The sequence below is a fragment of the Pantherophis guttatus genome, chromosome 2 (assembly GCF_059756535.1).
Source record: "Pantherophis guttatus breed Tessera chromosome 2, ASM5975653v1, whole genome shotgun sequence".
NCBI lineage: Eukaryota > Metazoa > Chordata > Lepidosauria > Squamata > Colubridae > Pantherophis > Pantherophis guttatus.
Window position 1 is genome coordinate 60797339 of NC_142064.1, and position 21671 is coordinate 60819009.

The following is a 21671-nucleotide window of genomic DNA, read 5'->3' on the forward strand; positions in this document are numbered from 1 at the left end:
TTTATGGGATTGATTATTAGAAAGGAATAAATTGAAAGAACGGAGCCAGGATGTAATTTTAGAAAGAGAAGATAAATGGCAAATTCATTGATGACTGTTATAAAGAAGTTTGGAAGCTACTTCTTTGAATCTTTTTTTTCTTTTTCTTTTTCTTTTTCTTTTTCTTTTTCTTTTTCTTTTTCTTTTTCTTTTTTCCTTTTCCTTTTTCTTATTCTTATTCTCTCTCCCCCCCTCCTCTCTCTCTCTTGCAGTTTTGATTTTTTTACATTTACTCTTCACCTGAACTGGCTGAATACCACTTCTGGATAGCATGTAAAGATATTTGCATTCAGTTATTTTTTTTTTTTCAAAAAAGGTGATTTCCAAGATCTTTGAAGTATAGTATGTAGCCAGTTTATCTAGACGTCAAGCTAGACAGTGGGAGACTGTGAGTTCTAGTCCCAGTTTAGCCATGAAAGTCAGCTGTGTAAAACCTTGGGCCAGTTACTCTCTCTCAGTCTCATAGGATTGCTGTTGTGGAGAAAATAGTAGGAGAAAGGTATATTGGATATGTTTGCTGCTTTGAGTTGTTTGTAAAAGAAATAAAGGTGGGAAATAATAAACAAACAAACAAACAATTCTGGATTTGATGAATTGAGGTGTTATCTCCAAGCTTCAAATATGCTAGAGGGAAAATAGTATTGCATCACTATGCTATGAACCAAGTTTAGATTCAAACATTTGGCCAGAGAAATTCTACATAGAACTCATGTCAGTGTTCCAACCTTGAGATAATAGATTATGGTAGTCAGATCCTTTTCTTAATGAAAAAGGATTACAGTCTTCTCACCAGATGGTACATGTTGTTGCCAAAGCCATGTTTAAGCCATCCATTCTGCAGCAGAAGACAATTTCAGTAGTGGAGTGAAATATGAATAGGGTTCATTCAGCTCTTTCTAAATCAGAACGCTTAGCTCCTAATTCATTCTACTTTATTGTGCTCTTCTGATAGAAAACCTGCCCAATTCACAATAGTTTTTATTGCTCTTTGTAATGTTTCCGGAGTTCTGCTCTTTTTATGTACTCTGTCAGCCATTGTTTCATATAGATCCGATTACAATATAGTTACACAATTCTTGTTTGAGTGGGAAAGTCTTTAGGAGTAAAAAGAAAAAGAAAAAAAAGATGGTTTATTACTGTCTCAATTATTCTGTGCACACAAGTAGGACAAGTGTTCGCGTACTGGATCAGGCATGTATAGGTTACATTTTTATTACTTTGACTATTAAGATGAAGCAAATAGTGTGGTGTTTTTCAATTGAATGAAGGTTATTCAATAATGCTCTTCTAGATATGGAAATATGATATTTAAAGAAGGTTAGATCTGACTTTGTGATATATTGTCTGCAAATTATGACACCAAATCTGGATATAACAAGATTGCACTGTTTGATATATTAAATATACTCGTAAGGACAATTGGAATCTTTATGCAAAAAAAAAAAAAAAACCCACCCAAAAATCTTGAAATAACATGAAGCTACGGTTCTCCAAACTTTGGGCAAACTTCAATAACCAATACAGGTAGTCCTCAATTTACGACCACAATTGAGCCCCAAATTGATGTTACTAAATGGGACATTTGTTAAGTGAATTTTGCCCCCATTTTATGACCTTTATTGCCACAGTTGTTAAATGAATCATTGAAGTTGTTAAGTGAATCTGGCTTCCCCATTGACTTTGCTTGTTAGAAGGTCACAAAAGGTGATCACATGATGCCAGGACACTGTAACTGTCACTGCAACTGTCAATATGAATCAGTTGCCAACTGTCTGAATTTCAATCACATCACCATAGGGATGCTGCAGTGGTTATAAGTGTGAAAAATGGTTGTAAGTCACTTTCTTCAGTGATGTTGTATCTTCGAACAATCACTAGATGAGGACTAGTAAGCTGAGGACTACCTGTAGTGTAATAAGAAATAATTTAACCAATATTTTTAAAATCCTTGTAATATTACTCTTCTAACAAAGTAGACATACAAAGAATTTTCAACACATCAGCAACCCACTCAGCTTAGTACTATCAAATAATCACATAATCAGTGGAACTTTGACTACTACTATTTATTCAGGATGGCAATATTGAAAGCACACACAGATTCAACATGTAATCCATGGTTGTTACTTTTCCTGATCAACTAGCTCCTTTTCAGCTCTTGCATTCTGTTTAGATTTGTGCAACCAACTCAAGTCAATTACAACTAGAAATACTTGTATGAACAATGCTAACAATTGCAACTAATATTCTCAGCATTAGTCACAATAGTCAGTGATCAAGTAGTTATTTTGTGTAAATGTTTTGATTTTAGCCGATCAAATGGCTAGTTAAAGAACAAGACATCCCAGTTGGGAAAGTCCTGTGATTAAGATCAGAGTGAGATTCTGGTAGATACAGGAAATGAAAAATAATCATAGTCATGTTAGTCTATGGAACTATCTAGGGAATATGACCAGTGCAAGCAATAGAAAAGCATGCAGAATGTCAAATTTACCAGAATTTTAAATCAAGTAAGTGTCCGCCAGCAGCCTGAGGAACTGGCAGAAGAGTCGAACAGTGAGGAGGCTGGGGACAGTGAGGCGGCTGACATGGGCCAGTCCTGGAGTCTGGGGAAGGCCCAGACAAGGGCTCTGCGTCGGAGGCAGAAATGGGGCCAGGGCCATCTGGGAGTGAACCCACAGAGTCAGACAGCAGAGAGGCAGAGGAACAGGAGGAGCCTGTTCCTAGTGCACGCATGCGCAGAACTGCCAGAAGACAAGAGCAGCTAAAGCAAAAGGAATGACTCGGGAGTAAGGCCAGGAGATGATTGGCCCGTCCCATAAGGCTTAAAAGAGAAACAAAGGCACTTGGGCCTTTTTGCAGGAAAATAACATTGCTAACTCAGTTTCCAGTCGGCATCTCTTGTTTGTTTCTGAACTTTGTGGGGTTTCGCCAAGTAAGGCCTTTGGCAGGGTGTCAAAGAAGATAAAAGTTGATGATTATCCGGAAGGACGTTTTCTGAAGAACTTGTTTTGCAACTAATTGAGACTCAGCTGGGAATGAACGTAATTCTCAGCTGTTACAATAAAATAGGTTTATTTGGGAGTAATTGTGTCTTGTAATGACTCAGCAAGCGTAGGTCACAACAGTAATGCAGTGTTTCTCAAACTTGGCAAACTGAAGATGAGTGGACTCAGGGGTGGGCTGCTGCCGGTTGTAACAACCAGTTTGGCCGGAACCGAAAAAGTGAGTGCAAGCCTTCCATGCATGTGCGTGGCATTGAAAAACCAGTGATTATATATGGCATGATAGCACCAGGGCGGGTGGGCAGGGCCAGCCCTGGTTGGAACTACCAGTTTGCCGAAACTGGTCTGAACCGGCAGCAGCCCACCACTGAGTGGACTCCTAGAATTCCTCAGGAGTACATCTGGGAATTAGAACCAGAGTTCAACAGTTTAAAGAATCTTGAGACAGAATTAGTGGACTCAATGTAAAATCAATATTAACTATTGTTGATATGGGATTATATTTAATCTTTAGAGACAACATAAATGATTATTTCCTCCAACTTTGGAAATGTAGAAACTTAGCCTGTGCAGGATTTTGGATTTAATTCAGAAGTGCTTTGGAATATATGGGAATGCAACTGCAGTCTTAAAGCAATCATACCAATTAAAATGGACTGTTCAAATGAGTCAAAGCTAGATGCTTCATTTGTGCTTCCACACATTTTTGAAACATTTGATTCAGCCTCATTGAAACAAAACTGAAATAATGTACCCCCTTTAGTTAGCCTGATTAATGTTTTGACAAGATATTATTGGCAGGAATAAAACTTTGTATATTAGGTATGGATGCACACAATTTAGCCAAGTGGCAAACATATAACTGATCTTCTCATTGGATTTCTTTAAATTCTGAGTGGTAAAAATTTTAACACTGGAAGGTAAGAAATTAAGACCACTGAAGTAAAATATACCGTGTTTTTCCCAAAATAAGATCCTGTTTTATATTTTTTTTTTGAATTTTTTTTAAAAATTTTTTTGAATTTTTTAAAACATAAACATAAAATACATTTTTTCAAAATGAAGCATTGATCCGCTCATAAATTGGTACAATTACTAACAAATCTTAATTTTCAAATAACACAATTTAATCTTTAACTCAATTTCCCTAAATTCTATCTATTTAACAATGCTTTTATCCCAAAAACCCGTTACTTAAATCTTTAAATCCTAACCAAATATCATTTTATTTTTATTTTTATTTTTGCTTAGATGAATATATTTTGAAAATAGAAATCATTACAATTATTATAAGCATTTAAACAATATTTTAGCTATTGCTCCCGATATAATAATCTTCATTGCTGATCTTATTTTAACCGCTAATCCCAGCACAAACATCTTTAACTATTTATCCCAGCACATCATCTTCATTTTAATCATCATCTTTTACTGTTAATCCCAGCATAATCATCTTTGTTTTTACTGTTAAACCCAGCATAATCATTTCATTTTTACTGTTAATCCCAGCATAATCCTCCTTGTTTTTGCTGTCATACTCAGCATAATCATTTTTGTTTTTTGCTGTTAATCCCAGCATAATCATCTTAATTTTACTGTTAATACCAGCATAATCATTTTATTTTTACTGTTGATCCCAGCATAATCATCTTTGTTTTTACTGTTAAACCCAGCATAATCATTTTTTGCTGATACTCCCAGCATAATCATCTTAATTTTGCTGTTAATCCCAGCATAATCATCTTTCTGTTGTTACCATCCATCTATACTTTATTTATTCACATTTAATCATATTATCATTATCTTTTTATGACAATTTAACATTGAGACATAGTTCTTATTTCAAACACATCTTTATTTGCATTTATAAATTCCTTTTAACATAATATATTTCTCTTATATTCTAATTTCCATCGTATTTCAGTTTTATATATCTTCTTCTCATATATTATTATTATTCTCATATATTTATATTACTCTTCTCATATTGCTATTCATCCATATTTATCTATAAAAATCTCCTTTTTATTATTACTATCCATTTATACATTGTTTTTTCATTTTTAATCACATTGTTTTAATCTTATTTTTCTTTTTCCAGCCGTGTATACCTTATTTCTTCATATTCTCGCCTGCTGACATATATTTCATTTCATTTTCAATATCTTCAAATTCTGTCCTCCATGTATCATTTTAAATATTTTTCTTATTTCTATGCCAAATAAAATGCATCAAGTTCCCTTCTCTTGTTCCTGCGCCATTTCTTTCTCTTGTTCCTGCGCCAGTTTTTAACTTATTATTATACCAATTATAAGAGTTCCGTTATAGTTTCCCTTTCTTTTCACCAAAGTCAGGCTGTCTGCAGACAAGAAGAAAAAAAAACCTCCTCCACAAAGTCCCACAGCTATTATCTGTAGAATTCACAATTCTCCAAAACAAAAAGCAAGTTACAATGTTCCTTTTTAACTGTCTTATATTTTTTTGAGCCCTGAAATAAGCGCTTGGCCTTATTTTTGGGGAGATTTTATTATTTTGTGGCGTGTGGAGGAAACCAGAGAAAATGGCTGGGACCGGCTGTGCATGCATTTAAATATTTTCAGGAAGGCTTATTTTCGGGGGGGGGGGGGGTTATTTTAGTGCGTTTGCTCAAAACCCGATTGGGTTTATTATCAGGAGATGTCTTATTTTAGGGAAACAGGGTATCTGTCTGATACAATCAATGGTAGGACTTTATCTCTTTCACATGATGTATGAGACATAATATTGTACTTAAATAGTAATCGGTTTAGGTATAGTAAACAAAGTGGCTGTTGAGGATCTGATACATAATTGTGATAATGTAATATTATTGTGTATTGGGTAAGATTTAACTCCTTTATAATACCTATTTATGTTTTCTTTTATTTACCCATATTATTTATCAGTTTCTTGTCTTAGTTGCAAGATTATTTGATTTTATAGTTAATTTAATTGATTTTATAGGTGAAAAAAAAATCTGGAAAACCAATATAGATAATCAAATATTTTTGAAAAGATTTGCATAAAAATATATCAATGATATTGAAACAGTTAAAAGAAAATCCAATGATGGCCATTGCAATGAAGTTAGCAAGTCTTCTATAGATATCCAGTGACCTGCCAGCAAAAAGGACTGGGACAATGTTTTTAGATCATTCTCATTATCTAGTTTGCCATTGATTGATTTTGTTTTTGATAAAATTTGTGGAATACTTTGGATTTAGAAAAACTAAGTACAGAGATATACAATATGTATAATGCAGTAGGGGAAGATTTAGTACATTTTACAGTGGGAAAGAAAGTTCCCTTATGTATTCTGCATCTTTTATTTAAGCACCTGCATATTGATTTTAATCTATTTGCACATTGGCAAAAATTTTAGTCTTCGGGGAAAACAAATAAACAACTCCAAGATTTTTAATAGCTGATTCACATAATATTTCAAACATTGGATGAACACAAAACTGTATGCTATCCCTAAGGGTGTATTTTTATTTTTTTTAGTTTCAAAAGTTTTCAAAAACTTTTGAAGCATTTATATTTTCTGGATTGGAATGAAATCATTTTATTGTGAGTTGTTCTAAATTTAAAGATTGCCATTTATAGTGAAATATAAAAAAACTGAAATAATTATTGATTTTGCTGTCATCTGACTTTGCAAGACTACTTTTAATCTTTCCTGTAATCCATGGATATATTTCAGTGGTGATGAAGTGCAAAAAAAAAAAAAAATCTGTTTTAATTTTCTGACATTTTTATTAAAATATATATTTGGATGGGAAACTTGATTGAGGTATGGCGAACTGAACTATAAATGAAAGGCTGAGAAAATGGTTTAGAAATGGATCCATTTACAAAAGAAACTGGATGAAGTTTTAAAAATTAAAGAAGAAATATAAATGACAAACCAGGTGAATGACTTGGGAGGAGGGGCTTTAAGGCTATTAAAGCTTTGAAGAAATCTGTGTGATGGGTTAAAAGAATTGAAGAGAAATAAAGTTCTATTAAAATATTGGATTTCAATATGTATTAAAACCCCATCAAAGCTGGCAACAGCCAGAGCATTGTGCAAGATTGGACTATGTGGAAAGACCTGGCCCATAGAATTGCTAAAGTCAGACAGGACTGAATGGATAACATTATCACCATCACATATTAAGAAGTAAAAGGAAGGAATATAAATTTAGTTTATTTAATCATGGTTAAAATAAGACAATTTGTTGCAGCATTCTGGCAAACTTTTACAGACTTCTTCAATCTGAAAAGGATTGAAAAGTTGAGGTTTTATGGATTTTCTTACAGATAAAGGATAGGATATGGGATGAATATCTCTTTTATCTTATAAGGGTTAGGAGTTATTAAATTTGTTTACGCTTGTTCTAATCAAGGTTAAAAGTTACTTCTTTATTTTTTTATTATATTCTCTCTTCTTTCTCTAATGAATATAACATGACAAGCCAGATTCCCCACTGTATCTTTCCTTCTACATTCTCTTTCCCCCCCCTTCTGTAGTGTTTTTCTTGTTCATAAAAACGTATGTTTTTATGAACAAATATTTTCCTATGTAGAAATTGGTTTGTTTGTTTTTTTACTGCCTAATCTTGTCTAAAAAGCTCAGCCATGATAACTTTGTATCAGTCTTTCATTTTCAGTCTTTGTATCAGTCTTTCATTTTCAAACTAAAACATAGGTTGTTTGGAGGGGTGGGTGGTAGAGAGAATGAATCTGTGATTCCTGAACTTAACCTCCCAGTGGCTCCCAGTGGTCTTCTGGGTGCGCTTCAAGGTATTGGTCACCACCTTTAGAGCGCTGCATGGCTTAGGACCTGGGTATTTATGAGACCACCTTCTGCCATCGATAGCCTCCCACCGACCAGTATGCTCCCACAGAGAGGGGCTCCTCAGAGTGCCGTCGGTCAAACAATGTCAACTGGCAGATCCTGGATCTTTGCACCTTTCGCCGTTCCCTAAAGAAGTTTTTATTCCAGCAAGCCGGGCTGGCCTAACTCTTTTAAATTGTTTTAATTTTCAAATTGTTTAATTATGGGTTTTAATACAAGGGTGTTTTTAATTAATTTAATTGGATTTTAATACTGTTTTTAAATTTTGTATTTCTTGTGTTTTATCTGTTGGCTGTTCACTGCCCCAAGTCCTTCGGGAGAAGGGCGGTATAAAAATAAATAAATAAACCTGGGGAAGGAAGAATAAGATAAAGATATTGCGAATATTTAAATTGCATAGTGTGATTTCATTTTTCCAAGTTGCTTATTGAAGCTAAATAACTTTAAGAAGTAAATTATGGGCATGTCATTTATAAACATCTGGCTTGGAGGTATATTGATTGTTATATGAAGGCTATTCATTGTTTAGACTGTGTTTATTGACTAAACAATTATTTAAGTATCCACACATCTTTTATTAATTTTTGTACAGCTGAATCACTGATTCTGCCACTGTTGTCTGAAATGTGATTGCCTGCTATGAATGGTGAATGAACATCTGGTATTATTTCAGCCTGTCTGCTTAGGAGTTTTTGAGTTATTTCCATAAAATCTGACACTTGAAAGACACTGTTTATGCCATGTTTCCAATGCCTTTATTCATGCAAGAATCCAAATTAAAATATACGCAATACTGTTAATGCGTATTTTCCTGGTCCAATATTTTCAGCAAAGGTGATCTCACCTCTGAGTAACTGATTCTGCTGTAAAACTAGAGTCAGTGTTTTTTTTCCTCCAAACATTCAACCAGAATTTCCATTACACTCTTCCATTAATTTAAATCTATAATTTCAGGTCATGTGTCAATTTGTAGACTACCAAATGTATAATATATTTATTTTTGATAAATGTACAATGTACACAGCAGTGCAAATGATACATACAAATATATAAGTATTTGTGAACATAAGAAACTTTCCAGGCATCCCCCTACCCCCACTCCCCTCACACAGGGACAGGGAAAGGGAGAGGAAAGGGGGAGAAAGGGAGAGGGGGAGGGAGAGAGGCAGACTGGGGAAGAGGGAGAGGAAGGGAGAGGGAGGTGAGAGGGAGAGGGGGAGGGAGAGAGAGGGAGGGAGAGAGAGAGGGAGAGAGATTTCAAGGAGCCACAATCTTTTTGTTGATTTTACTGCAGCAGTCTGACAATTTTGTGTAAATCCTAGAAATTGTGTGGTTCTATGCATTATGTCAAACAGAAATAAGGCACTACATGCATCCTATTCAAATATCCTTTTTAATGCTTATTCGGTTCCTCTGTGTTCTCATTCTATCATGTAAGTCAGGGGTGTCAAACTCAATTTTATTGAGGGCCGCATCAGGGTTGTGTTTGATCTCGGATGTGGGGGGGCTGGGAAGGACGTGTCCAGCTCGACATCACTCATGTCGGGGGCACTTGTGGTGGCCAAGTGATAAGGCAGACTTCCCCCAGACCCTCCCTCACTCTCATTATAATCTCTTTGTCCTTCCTTCCTTCCTTCCTTCCTTCCTTCCTTCCTTCCTTCCTTCCTTCCTTCCTTCCTTCCTTCCTTTTTTCTTTTTCCTTCCCTCTTCTCCTTTCTTCTTCCTTCCCCTTTCCTTATTTTTCCTTCCTTGCTCTCTTCCCATCTTTCCTTCTTTTTCTTTTTCTTTTTCTTTTTCTTTGTCTTCCTCTTTCCCTTTCTCCTTTCCTGTCCCTTCTTGGATGCTCAAATGGAAAAGGGGAAACATTTCTCCTTTTGTTTTGTTTTTAGTTTGTTTTGATAGCGCTCTGCCAGTGAAAACGGAGCGGGGGGGAGCATGTGCGGTCCCACCAGGCCCTGTTTTCAGCCACGATGGCCTTCTGCAGCCCTCTGCCAGCGAAAATGGGACCCATTTTCGCTAGCAGAGGCACTGTGGGCTGGTTGTTTGCTGTTTCCAGGGCAGCCCCATGGGCCAGATCTAAGCACCCTATGCACCAGATCGGGCCTGTGGGCCTTGAGTTTGACACCCGTGATGTAAGTGATTCCAACATATAATTCTAAAAGTTTAGTGCTAAGAGTTTCAAAAACATAATATTCTTGGAGACAGAGTATCATCAGTTACCTTCAGTTTAAAGAATAATTATTTTGAATCAATTTGTCATGTTTCTTCATTTTTAAGTAGCCATCTCTCTTTTAAACTGGTTTTTGTCCTTAGACAAAGTATCACATAGGAAATTTGTTATATGGATAAAATTAAGTAAGATTGCTTAATATCAGGGCTAAATCAGGCCAAGGAAACAATTCATTGGTGATATTCTGCTTCAAAATGAACTGAGCTAAACCATAGTGAATCAACCATTTCAAGAACCCAAAAATTCATTCTGGCAATATAACTCTTTTCTCCTGCATAATATATCTTTTGAGAGACCTTCTCTAGAGCTTGTTTTAATGCTTTCTCCCTAGCAATTCTGGAAGGCAGGTTTAACAGCATTCCATTGTCACAGAAGTTAAGCATACATAAGCCAGGTGAAACTGATTTTCAAGGGAACATTTTTTTTTTCAGTCTGACACAAATGTTTTCTCATTTCTCATTTTGCAAATGTGTGCAATAGAGGAGAGAATTTTATGTAAATTAGCAGCTATGGATGTCAGTGACACCTATTTAATTGCCAAATTTTGTTACTTTGCCACAAGGACACATCCTTAAAAATATTACTATTATAGGACAAGGTAATTAAACTGTACATTTGATTGTTTTTGAGGTATACATAAGAAAATAATACGTCATGCTTTGTCTGTATTTTTATTTGATTCTGGTTCATGATGAAGTTTGAACCTAGAAAGAACTTCCTCATACACTTTGAGCTCCAGAGAAAAGTTAGACTAAAAACAAAATAACAGATAGTTTCAATGATTCTTACTGGCCTAATGGAGACACAAATTTTCTGTTCACTACTAATCTATTGCCTAATCTATTTCCTTCTTAGTTAACATTTTCAGATTTCTGTAGAAGTGAGTGATATGCATTTTCCAGGAATTTATGCATGGTTCAGCTACAATGTCAATTTAATATCGTTGCTCACATCTCCATGCTTTTGCTGCAAACTGATTCTTCTTTTCATTTTCTCTTCTTATTTTTACCACTAAAGGCGCTGGTGGTTGGACTCCACTTGCATCAAATAAGTACCAATGGCTCCAGATTGATCTTGGTGAAAGGACTGAAATTACTGCTGTTGCTACGCAAGGTGGATATGGGAGCTCAAACTGGGTAACCAGTTACCTCCTAATGTTTAGTGATAGTGGAAGGAACTGGAAGCAGTATCGTCAGGAGGAAAGCATTTGGGTATGTTTATTTAATGGTCATTTTTTCAGTCAACCAAAATTACAGTTGGATGCATTTCTGTAATATATTTGATCAAGAAAGAAAATGATCCAGTGGGGTCAGTTTTAAGTTTAGACACAAATTAGATACCAATATGGACATTTTTAAACACAAGCCAACATTATATAAAACCTGATGCATGTAACATTCAGTGCTGATGGAAATCATTATGGTACTAGTGCAGGAGAGTCAAACTGGTGGCTCGCTGGCTGGATGCGTCACATGTAGACCACTCCCATCCAAGCTCTGCAAAGGCAAAAAACATTGTAATACGTCACGATACGTCACATGACGTGATCAAGTTTGACACCCGTGTGAAACAATGTGAAACCTGTGTGAAACTAGTGAAACAGAGACCTAAAACATAATAATATAGACATTTTATAAAAATAAAGAGGAAAAGTCTTATTTTTTCTGTGAATTTGAATTATCCGAATATTTACAATATCACTCTAATTCTAAATATTAGGATCCTTAACATACCTAGATATTTTTCTCTGTTATATTATTATTATATTATTATTATTATTATAATTTTATTTCTATACCGCCCTTCTCCCGGAGGACTCAGAGCAGTGTACAGCCTATTAAAAGCACAAAGACAAACATCAATTAAAAATAATTAAAATTATTTAAATAGTTTCAGCTCAAATTTAAAGCCCCCAAAATTTTAAACACCTAATTTAAAATCATTACATTGATACCCCAGCCTGGCGGAGCAGCAGGGTCTTGAGGGCACAGCGAAATACACGGAGGTCAGAGATCTTATGCATTTCCGGGGGCAGTTCATTCCACAGGGCAGGGGCTCCCACAGAGAAGGCCCTCCCCCTGGGTGTCTCCAGCGGACATAACTTGGCTGATGGCACCCTGAGGAGACTCTCTCTGTGGGAACGGACTGGCCGGTGGGAGGCTATTGGTAGCAGAAGTCGGTCTCGAAGGTTGTTGTATATGCAATACTACTCATCTTAGTAGTTTTTATCTGTGTTTGTTCACCATATATTTTAAAATGCCTTGCTGCAGTAGAAAGTCTACCATATCATTTGAGAGATATTGTGTGTATTTGTTTTCCTGCTTGCTCTTTTTAGGAACCATCCGATTAGTTTCATCTTATTGGAAGATTTTCAGTTATAGTTCACACATTGACTTTGTTGTAGCAGTTTTAATTGTCTATGTGAAAGTAGGGAACTTTTAAATAGTCTGGGTTGAATCCAGACACAACTGGATTTGTCACAACTACCTTGCCCCATTAGTTTCAAATGACTACGTCTGAATTCACTGGAATGTATTAGTGTATAATTTCATTTTTTAAAAAAAAATCTGTAAAGTTCAATGATTGAATAATTTAGCTTAACAATTTACTACTGTGATATTTTTCAATTAGTTTCATTTGGAATTCTGAACAAAATACATCAGCCCCGAGGCCTAGAATAAGCTAACTATTTCTTCTATAAGCTCTTGTGCGTAATTAATAGCTGATAATGTAATGTATAAACGCCTTAAAGATGTATACATTCACTCACTGAATACAACAATTTATAATTGAATAAGTTATTACATAATTTAAGTATGGAAATTGCAACCAATTTTTAGAAGAAGCTTCAGAGTAACCTTTTCTTATTTGGATAATGGATCCAAAATGTTAAAAGAATTACTGTATAAAACAGCAAATTAAAGTTATTACAATGAAAACTTTGTTGCAATATTTTCAGGATCAGACTCAATAAAGATAATAGGAGTTAGAGCTTTAAATATATTTCTTTTTAATTATGATAGGCATTCTATATTCACTGAATATTCAAGGTAGAAGCGACGAGAATGGTGAGGGTGGCTCCTTATATATACAAGGGGTGGAGCTATGAATGGGAGTGGTAAGTTATGAATACATTAAAGTCCAAAGAATAAGTTAACCTCTGATGTTCCATATATACATTATTTACACATTGGAGAATAAGGCATTTACATCTGACAAATCCCCCTCTAAATGCCGGTTCGTTACACAACACCAATTACATTCTGATTCAGGACAATATAATACATATAATTTAGAAGTTAAATATTTGTGTTGTTTAGAAGGTAAGGGTTTTGTTAATATGTCAGCTAATTGTTCAGAAGTATCGCAATGTATTGCTTTAATGAATCCGTCTTGAGACAGTTGTCTCACATGCTTAAACTTTATATCAATATGCCTGGACCTTTGTCCAATTGCATCGGATCTGGATATTTCAATGGCCGCTTTATTGTCTTCATGCATAATAAATGGTAAGGTGGGTTTCTTCCAAACATCAGTGATCAGATCATTGAACCATACAAGGTTATTTGCAGCTTTGGACAAACAAACATATTCCGCTTCTGTAGTAGAAGTGGCTACTAGTTCTTGTTTACCAGTATACCAGTAAACTGGACAATCATTCAATAGAAAAACATAACCAGAAGTACTCTTTCTGCATGATGTATCACCAGCCCAATCTGCATCAGCATAACAAGTAATTTTTGGTTCTCTGTCATTATTGGGTTCCAACATTAAACAAAAATCTAATGTACCCTTCAGATATCTTAGAATTCTTTTGACAGCTTCCCAATGATACAAGGTTGGTTTACTAACATATCTTGACAATAGATTGAGAGGTAATGCAATATCTGGCCTAGTCCAATTAGATATATAAAGGAGTGAACCTATAACTGATCTGTAAAATGTGTTGTCTTTAAACTCAGGGGAAGATTCATCAGTGTTTCTAAGAAAATCAGTTTGCATAGGGGTGTCACAGGTTTTAGCATTATTTAAGTTACATTTGTTTAGGAGTTCGATGATTTTATCTTTCTGTGTAAGTTTGAATCCCCTTTTAGTTTTGTTAATTTGCACACCAAGGTATTTATTCACTTTACCCAGAGATTTCAGTGAGAAGTGTTCATTTAACTTATTTACAAAGATTTCCCTGCTCTCTTTATGCTTTCCAATGTATAAAATATCGTCCACGTAAATTAATACAAATTCAATATGATCATTACTCTTTTTTACAAAGAAACAGTTATCAGCAGTGGTGGCGTTGAAATCCATGGTCTTAAGTACTTTTACCAAGCAATCGTACCATCTTTTGCCGGATTGCTTTAATCCGTACAGACTCTTATTTAATAACCAAATTTCGTTCTTATTAGTGTATTGACTGTGTGGTGCTCTTACATATATTTCCTTATCTAATTTTGCATGTAAGTATGCGGTCTGTATGTCATATTGGAATACGTCCAGATTGAGTGCAGATGCTACTACAAGGGCTGTTTTGACACTCTCTGTTCTCACTGTGGGTGAATATGTATCAGTATAGTCTTCTGGATATTTTTGTGCATAGCCTTGTGCAACTAGTCTAGCCTTGTATAAGGTATTGCCTCCTTCTAAGTTCTTAATTTTATAAATCCACCTGGTACCTATAATTGTTTTATCCTTAGGTGCGATCGCAGGTGTGAATACATTTAATCCTTGTAAACTTTCCATCTCTCTTTCCATAGCTAGTTCCCATTTTTCTCTTTCTTCATGTGGAAGTTTCAATACTTCTTCATATGTATTAGGTGTTATTTGTTCTCCATTCATATGCATTATGTAATCTTTGTATTTATTTGGTATTTGGTTTCTATTGTTTCTAATAGTTCTTTCAGGCTTGCTATGGTTATCATGCAAATATCTAGCTTCCTTTTTTGTTAATGTGTCTGTCTTTATTTTATGCTGACTATTAGTCCAAGTTTTGGTTTTGTTCTTACTTTTGTTAATATTTTGATTTTCTGTTGTTCCTTCCTCGCAAGATATCGTATCTTTACATTTATTAGGAAATATTTCATTAAGGTGCAATTTTGACCAATTGGCCTGTTCATGGAACACAGCTGTTCTGGATACTATAAATTTGTTATTACTATCAATAAATCTGTACCCTTTGGTTCCAGTTTCGTATCCCATGAATCTTAATCTCCTGGATACGTTTTCTCCCTTTCTCCTCAATTGTTTAGGTATGTGTACGTCTGCAGTGACTCCAAATATGTGCATGTGTGATAATTTGGGTTTTCTATTGTACATCACCTCATATGGTGTCTTATTCACAATACTGGACCAGGTTCTATTTTGAGTGTAATTCGAATAATGTAATGCCTCTGACCAAAATTGTTTGCCTAAACCAGCATCCTCTAATGTGCACCTAATCATGGTTTGTAGTGTGGAATTTTTCCTCTCTGCAACTCCATTTTGAAATGCGGAAAAAGGATTGGACGTGAAATGTAACATTCCTCTATCCTTTAACCATTGGGAGAATTCTTTAGACATGAACTCACATCCCCTATCTGTCATAATTTGCTTTATTCTGATATTATGTTGTGTTTCTATACGTTTGTAGAATTCCTTAAATTTCTGAAATGTTTCATCCTTGTGCTTTAATGTGTAAACAAAACCATATCGGCTGTAGTCATCCACTATTGTTAGGAAGTAACGTTTTCTATAGGTAATTGAGGGACTTAATGGACCAACTAAGTCCATATGTACCAAATCAAAAATATTGTTAGTTGATCTGTTAGATTTTTTTGGTCTGGGACTGGTTTTTAGTTTGGTGGACTTACATACTGAGCATTCCAAATAATTTTCACAATTTTTTATTTTGACACCTTCTGCGTGTTCAGTCATTTTTTGTACTACAGGAAAGCTTGCATGTCCTAACTTCCTGTGTAAGATGTGAGCACACTCATCATGAATTGGTTTACCTATTTTTGGTTTCTTTTCCTTGTATGTATTTTTGTGATCATGAGTTATTCTACACTCATCATTGTCACTGTTACTGACATTTTCATCATCTGCTTCAATACAATCTTCCATATTTGAATCAATGTTATGTAAACATCTTTCTTTAGTTATCAGATAGGGTAGACCTCCTTTTATCATTACAGTACCTACATTTGTTTTGTTCTTTTCTATAGTTGCTTTCCCCTTTGAGAAAACTATATTGATATCAGATTCTCTGCTTAATTTTATGGCACTTAGTATGTTGTGAGGTATTTCTGGGATTAATAATACCCCCTCTATTTTCCCTAGACCAGGCAAGGTCACATTTCCTTTGCCTAGTACTTGAACCTTTTCTTGATTAGCTACCTTTATCACAAACTTATCTTCTATAAATGAAGATAATATACTTTTGTTGTTGGTGGTGTGATTTGTTGCACCAGAATCAATAAGCCAATTGTTATCTTCATCCTGCTGTGTTCTGGTGCTGTCTTGTTTATTTAGCCCATTCAGTGACCCAGATTTCCTCTCTTTTGAATTTTCTCTACTCCCTCTACCTTCTTTGTAATTTGGTGGGCTTCTATATTTGTGTCTATCTGTGGAAGATTGTCTATAATTATATTTGCTCCTATATTCTGGTCTATGTCTCTCTCTTGAGACTTTGGGGTAGTCTCTTCTACTATGTTCCCTGGATCCACAATTGTAGCATCTAAAGGCCTCATTATGTTTATCTTGAAAGACTACTTTCCTAAAAGGTTTGTGGTCTGTTTGGTTACTGGATCGATTTTTTCTTGAATTGTCTTCTGCTATCAATTTGTTAGATAGACTTTCTATGGATAAATATCCCAAATTAATGGTATCTAAGTGTGACATAAAGCTATCCCATGATGGATCAAGTGAATTGATAATAACACTTTTCATTGTTTGATCTGAAATCACTTCCCCCCTCAATTGTAGCTCAGCTCTTATTTTGTTTAGATTTATCAAATGCTCACTTATAGAAACCCCTGGTTTTACTCTAGAGGAAAAGAAATCCTTAGACATTCTTGTGGTTGTAGCTACGCTATCGCTGTGAAATAGATTAAACATGCATTGAATTATTTCTGATACAGTTAGGTTTGGTTTGATGCTATGATACATTGCAGAAGACACGCTAGATATTATTATGAAAAATGCTCTATGATGTAAACAATCTATTTTTAAAGTCCAAGGTCTTCTTGGAGGGCTAGTTATAAAGAATAGTAAATTTTCTTTCATGAAAATAACCTGAAGCTGTTGATACCACTCTTGTAAATTAATGCCATCAATTCTAAGTTTTGGGAAGTCACTGGGTAAGTTACCTATATTATTCTGTCCATTACTTACAACCTGGGGCAGTCCGTGATCTCTCAAGTGCAGGAAATTACAGAACGGCATTGGGATGCTTGCAATGAGTCTGCGCGGTTCTCTGGCCAGTTCAAGTCCTTCTGGGTCGTCTACGTAGTTTCGCACATGCGCGTTGCTCATTTCTTCTTTGGTGGCGTCGTGGAAGGTTCTCTCCCTTTCAGCTCTCTCGATCCGCTCCTCCTCAGATGAGTCGGTCTCTGGCTCGGTTTTTGGGGTTCTGGTGGTGGTGACGGTTCTTTTCTTCTTTTTGTGTGCGTTGGTATTCGATTTTGTCTGTGGTGTAGGGCGAAATCGGCATGGCTCTCTGGGCTCGGGCGTCGTCGCTTTCGAAGTCAGGATGGGAGCGTGCAGGTCTTGAGTCGCCGGTTTGATTTCTTGCTTCTTCGTAGATGTCTTGGTAATTTTCAGTCTTGGCCCAAAAGCAGCAAAAAGCGTTTTCATTGCTGATTTTACTTGAGATTTTGTTAAATCGTCTTCACTTTCTGATTTTGGATCATCTGAAGAGTTTGAGACTTCTTTCTCACTTTCTTCGTCTGATAGTGTTTTTCGCGCCAGAAATTTTGAACTGAGCGTTTTGATTGGCTCTGCTCCATTCTCTTTTGAAGTTCGTTGAAACCAAGATGGCTGCCATTCAAAATTTCACGCGGGATCACATCTTTTCTTTTTAACAACTATTTTCTCAGTAGTCATCTCACTTACGATTTTTTGATCTTTGGGTTTTTCTTTAATGACGTTTTTCTCTCTCGCTGCTCCGCTGTTCTTCAGCATCTCCTGGAGGTCCGCGATGAGACTTTCATCATTCTTTTGGCTTTTTAGTATCTTTAATATCTCTGACCTGAGTTCGTTATTTTCTATTTCGATTTCTTTCTGGTCATTATTTTCACTCATTAGTTCTTCTTCTTCAGTGGTGTATTCTTCGGATTCTCTCGAAATCGCATTGGTGGATTCGTTGATCATCTCTTGATCAGTTTCTATTTCTTTGCTGTAGGCCCTGGTGTTGGGCCTATCTTTCTTGGACATTTTTAATTACTTATTGAGTCAATTAACCATCCTCTGCTACCAGCTTGTTGCAATATTTTCAGGATCAGACTCAATAAAGATAATAGGAGTTAGAGCTTTAAATATATTTCTTTTTAATTATGATAGGCATTCTATATTCACTGAATATTCAAGGTAGAAGCGACGAGAATGGTGAGGGTGGCTCCTTATATATACAAGGGGTGGAGCTATGAATGGGAGTGGTAAGTTATGAATACATTAAAGTCCAAAGAATAAGTTAACCTCTGATGTTCCATATATACATTATTTACACATTGGAGAATAAGGCATTTACATCTGACAAACTTAAATGCAACTAAATGGTATTGCAGAAATAGAAGAATATGAATGGTTAGAAAAGGATTAGCAAATCAATTATTTTAATCTCTTTTCATGGCCAAAACAGGATACCTGTAGATAAGAGAGAGATTGTGTTTTTTATTGGGAAGATACATCTACAACTGTTGACTGTTTTCTCCTGTATGTATAGTTTCTCCCCAGTGAAACATTGGGGATAATGAAAGCAATGAAGCTGCTTCTGATCTCTGTTCCAAAAGCTATATATATAGTCATTTTTCATTAATCCCTTCTTCTTTCTACAGCTCCCCAAAACAAGAAGAATAAAGGGGGTGGGAGAGAGAGCAAATGTCATCCTGAGTTCCTTCAACAGGAGTTTTCTCTGAAGATGAGGCTTGTCACAAACTCAAACACTTTGTTAACAGATGACCCAAACCAGCATTAATACATTAATAACATGCATTAATTAATAATTATGCATTAATAACAAATACCAACACTTTGCAGAGAACTTGTAGCTGATAGTTAAAAGGGATCTGAGATTATTTCAACCAATCCCTTTCCTTAATGCAGGAATCTATTAAACTATCATATCCAGAGTTCATTTTAAAATCCTTAGTAAGAAGGTGGCATCATTTTAATATTCTCCTTCTAATTTCAAGCTGTCTTGCCCCTTGTTTCAACACAAGCACAGAATTACTCCCTTTTGTGTGTGATTTCCTTTAGATGTTCTTAGATTGTGACACAGAGAATTTTGTAATTTGGGGCAGGATCATTTCTACATGTTATTGATGTGTGAACAAGGTGAAGGCATGGTTGTGTGAACTCATTTTTTATTGGTTGCTGTCATGTAGGAAAAGGAGCTTAAAATTTTATGTGAATTATGTGAGTTATGTGAATCAGATTACACAAGTAACTAACAGGAATACTTTGTCATATTCTGTATGGACACTGCATGAAGATAATTTATATTCATCTGGGCATTATTAACATGAAATTATTATTCTTCGTGTGGACTTTATTAAAAAAGGAAATATTTGTACCCGATATTGGATTAAATCTAATAAATTCTAGGCTTCACTACCTTTTGTTAATCAATTTTCTGAGATACTCAGAGGCAAAAAATAAACAATTCTAAGTGCATACTTGATTGTTTTTATTAATATAAATCCCAAAGTCAATATATACTTTTCTCTTTACTATGTTTCACTAACTTCAATGGGGACATTTAAAACAGTTTTATTCTTAGTTTTATTTTGTTAATCATCCTAGACTGGATTCACTATCATCTAAACTGTCTAGAGCAATACACGTCCCTTGAAGTATTATTAACAAAAATGGGAAATAATTTGCCGGTGTAAAATTATTGGGACTTTCTCTGTAACTTTTTATTTTTAGAACACTTTTGACTATGCTACAGTTTTCTGATGAAGCAGCTGTGATTACTGATAAAATACACTTTTCGAGGAAACATCTTGGCCTTTCTAAAGATAATTGCTTTTATATTTGATTAAATTCAGTTCAAATTAATTGCATATATTCTCTCACTTAATTTCTTTCAAGTGGCATTGGCTTAAAAGTTGAGATTAATATCACTTGGAATTCAAGGCTCTGTGATATTAGCACTTATGGTCTGGTAGCATCTTGAGAGTTTCAGAATGAGAGAAACATTTCTTGATCCCCTCTACTGTTCCTTGGGTTGAGCACTAATATATGAGTAGCTATACTCATACTTCTTGGTAGCATGCCCTATTCTGAAGCTTTGTATAAAGCATACCCAAAATTGAGGAGGGAAGCAGCATTAACCATGGAGTCTCTTGCTCCCCTCAAAACAAGTAGGGACCCTACTGACAGATGTCAGATTCTTTACAATTAATTAGAAATAGTTCATCCATGGAATACAAACTCAGGAGAGTATTGTTAAGTATATGTTAAGTATAAGTATTTATAGAGAATATGGTTAAGTATACATAGCTCAGATTGATGATATTTATTAGAAGGACAGATAAAGCTGTCACACTAATATTCTACTAAGTGTCATCTTTCAAATGAGACACCTATGAAGTTTTAGGAAGGCAAAACTCTTGGCTAGTTCTATGCAGCGTATGAACACTCCCTCTTTGGGGATGGAAAACCACTTTACATATTGTCATTTTTGATGACACTTGATAATAATACCCCTTTTAGCAGTGTAAGAAATAACTCTCACAATAGAAAGTGTGATGCCTGATGGAATCATCATCCTTCCATCACTCTCTTTACTCTACTAGGAGGATGTGATAGGCTGGCTTTTTGAAAATCTGCACAACTGCCTGCTTTTCTACCTTATCACAGAAGAGTGTAATTGCTGATTAGTAGGCAAATTGAACTGGTTTGCTCCTCTCTGGCAGCTATTAGATGGTATTTCTGCTTGAAATGCTTTTAATAAAAGTATCATTATTATAAAGAGGAGAACTTCCTTTATTCCTCTAAATGAATTTGGCCTTTATTTCCCCTTGTTTATGTATCTCATATTGAGAGTCTGTTCATTCATATGACACTGTTTCTCTAATCTAGTATGTTTATGTGCGTGTGTGTGTGTGTGTGTGTGTGTGTGTGTGTGTGAGAGAGAGAGAGAGAGAGAGAGAGAGAGAGAGAGAGAGAGAGAGAGAGAGAGAGATGGAGAAAGAGAGAGAGAGCACTTAACACATTTTTTAAAAAAATATTATTTTATTCGTTATATGATATCCATTACTTTGCTTACAAATTATTCAATGGAATTTAGATCTTCAAGTAGAGCTATTAAGGGTTACAAATGAGTATAGACTTTCTTCTTTCA

The 21671-nt window shown here is 35.2% G+C and overlaps 1 protein-coding gene across 2 annotated transcripts in view; it reads left to right on the forward strand.

Annotated features, from left to right (window-relative positions):
* CNTNAP4 (contactin associated protein family member 4) overlaps nt 1–21671 on the forward strand; it is a 243585-nt gene that overhangs the window by 74985 nt on the left and 146929 nt on the right. For both annotated transcript variants that reach the window (XM_034410059.3, XM_034410060.3), the window contains exon 3: nt 11150–11343. In XM_034410059.3, coding sequence (XP_034265950.2) covers nt 11150–11343 — 194 coding nt within the window. The remainder of the gene's footprint in view (nt 1–11149; nt 11344–21671) is intronic.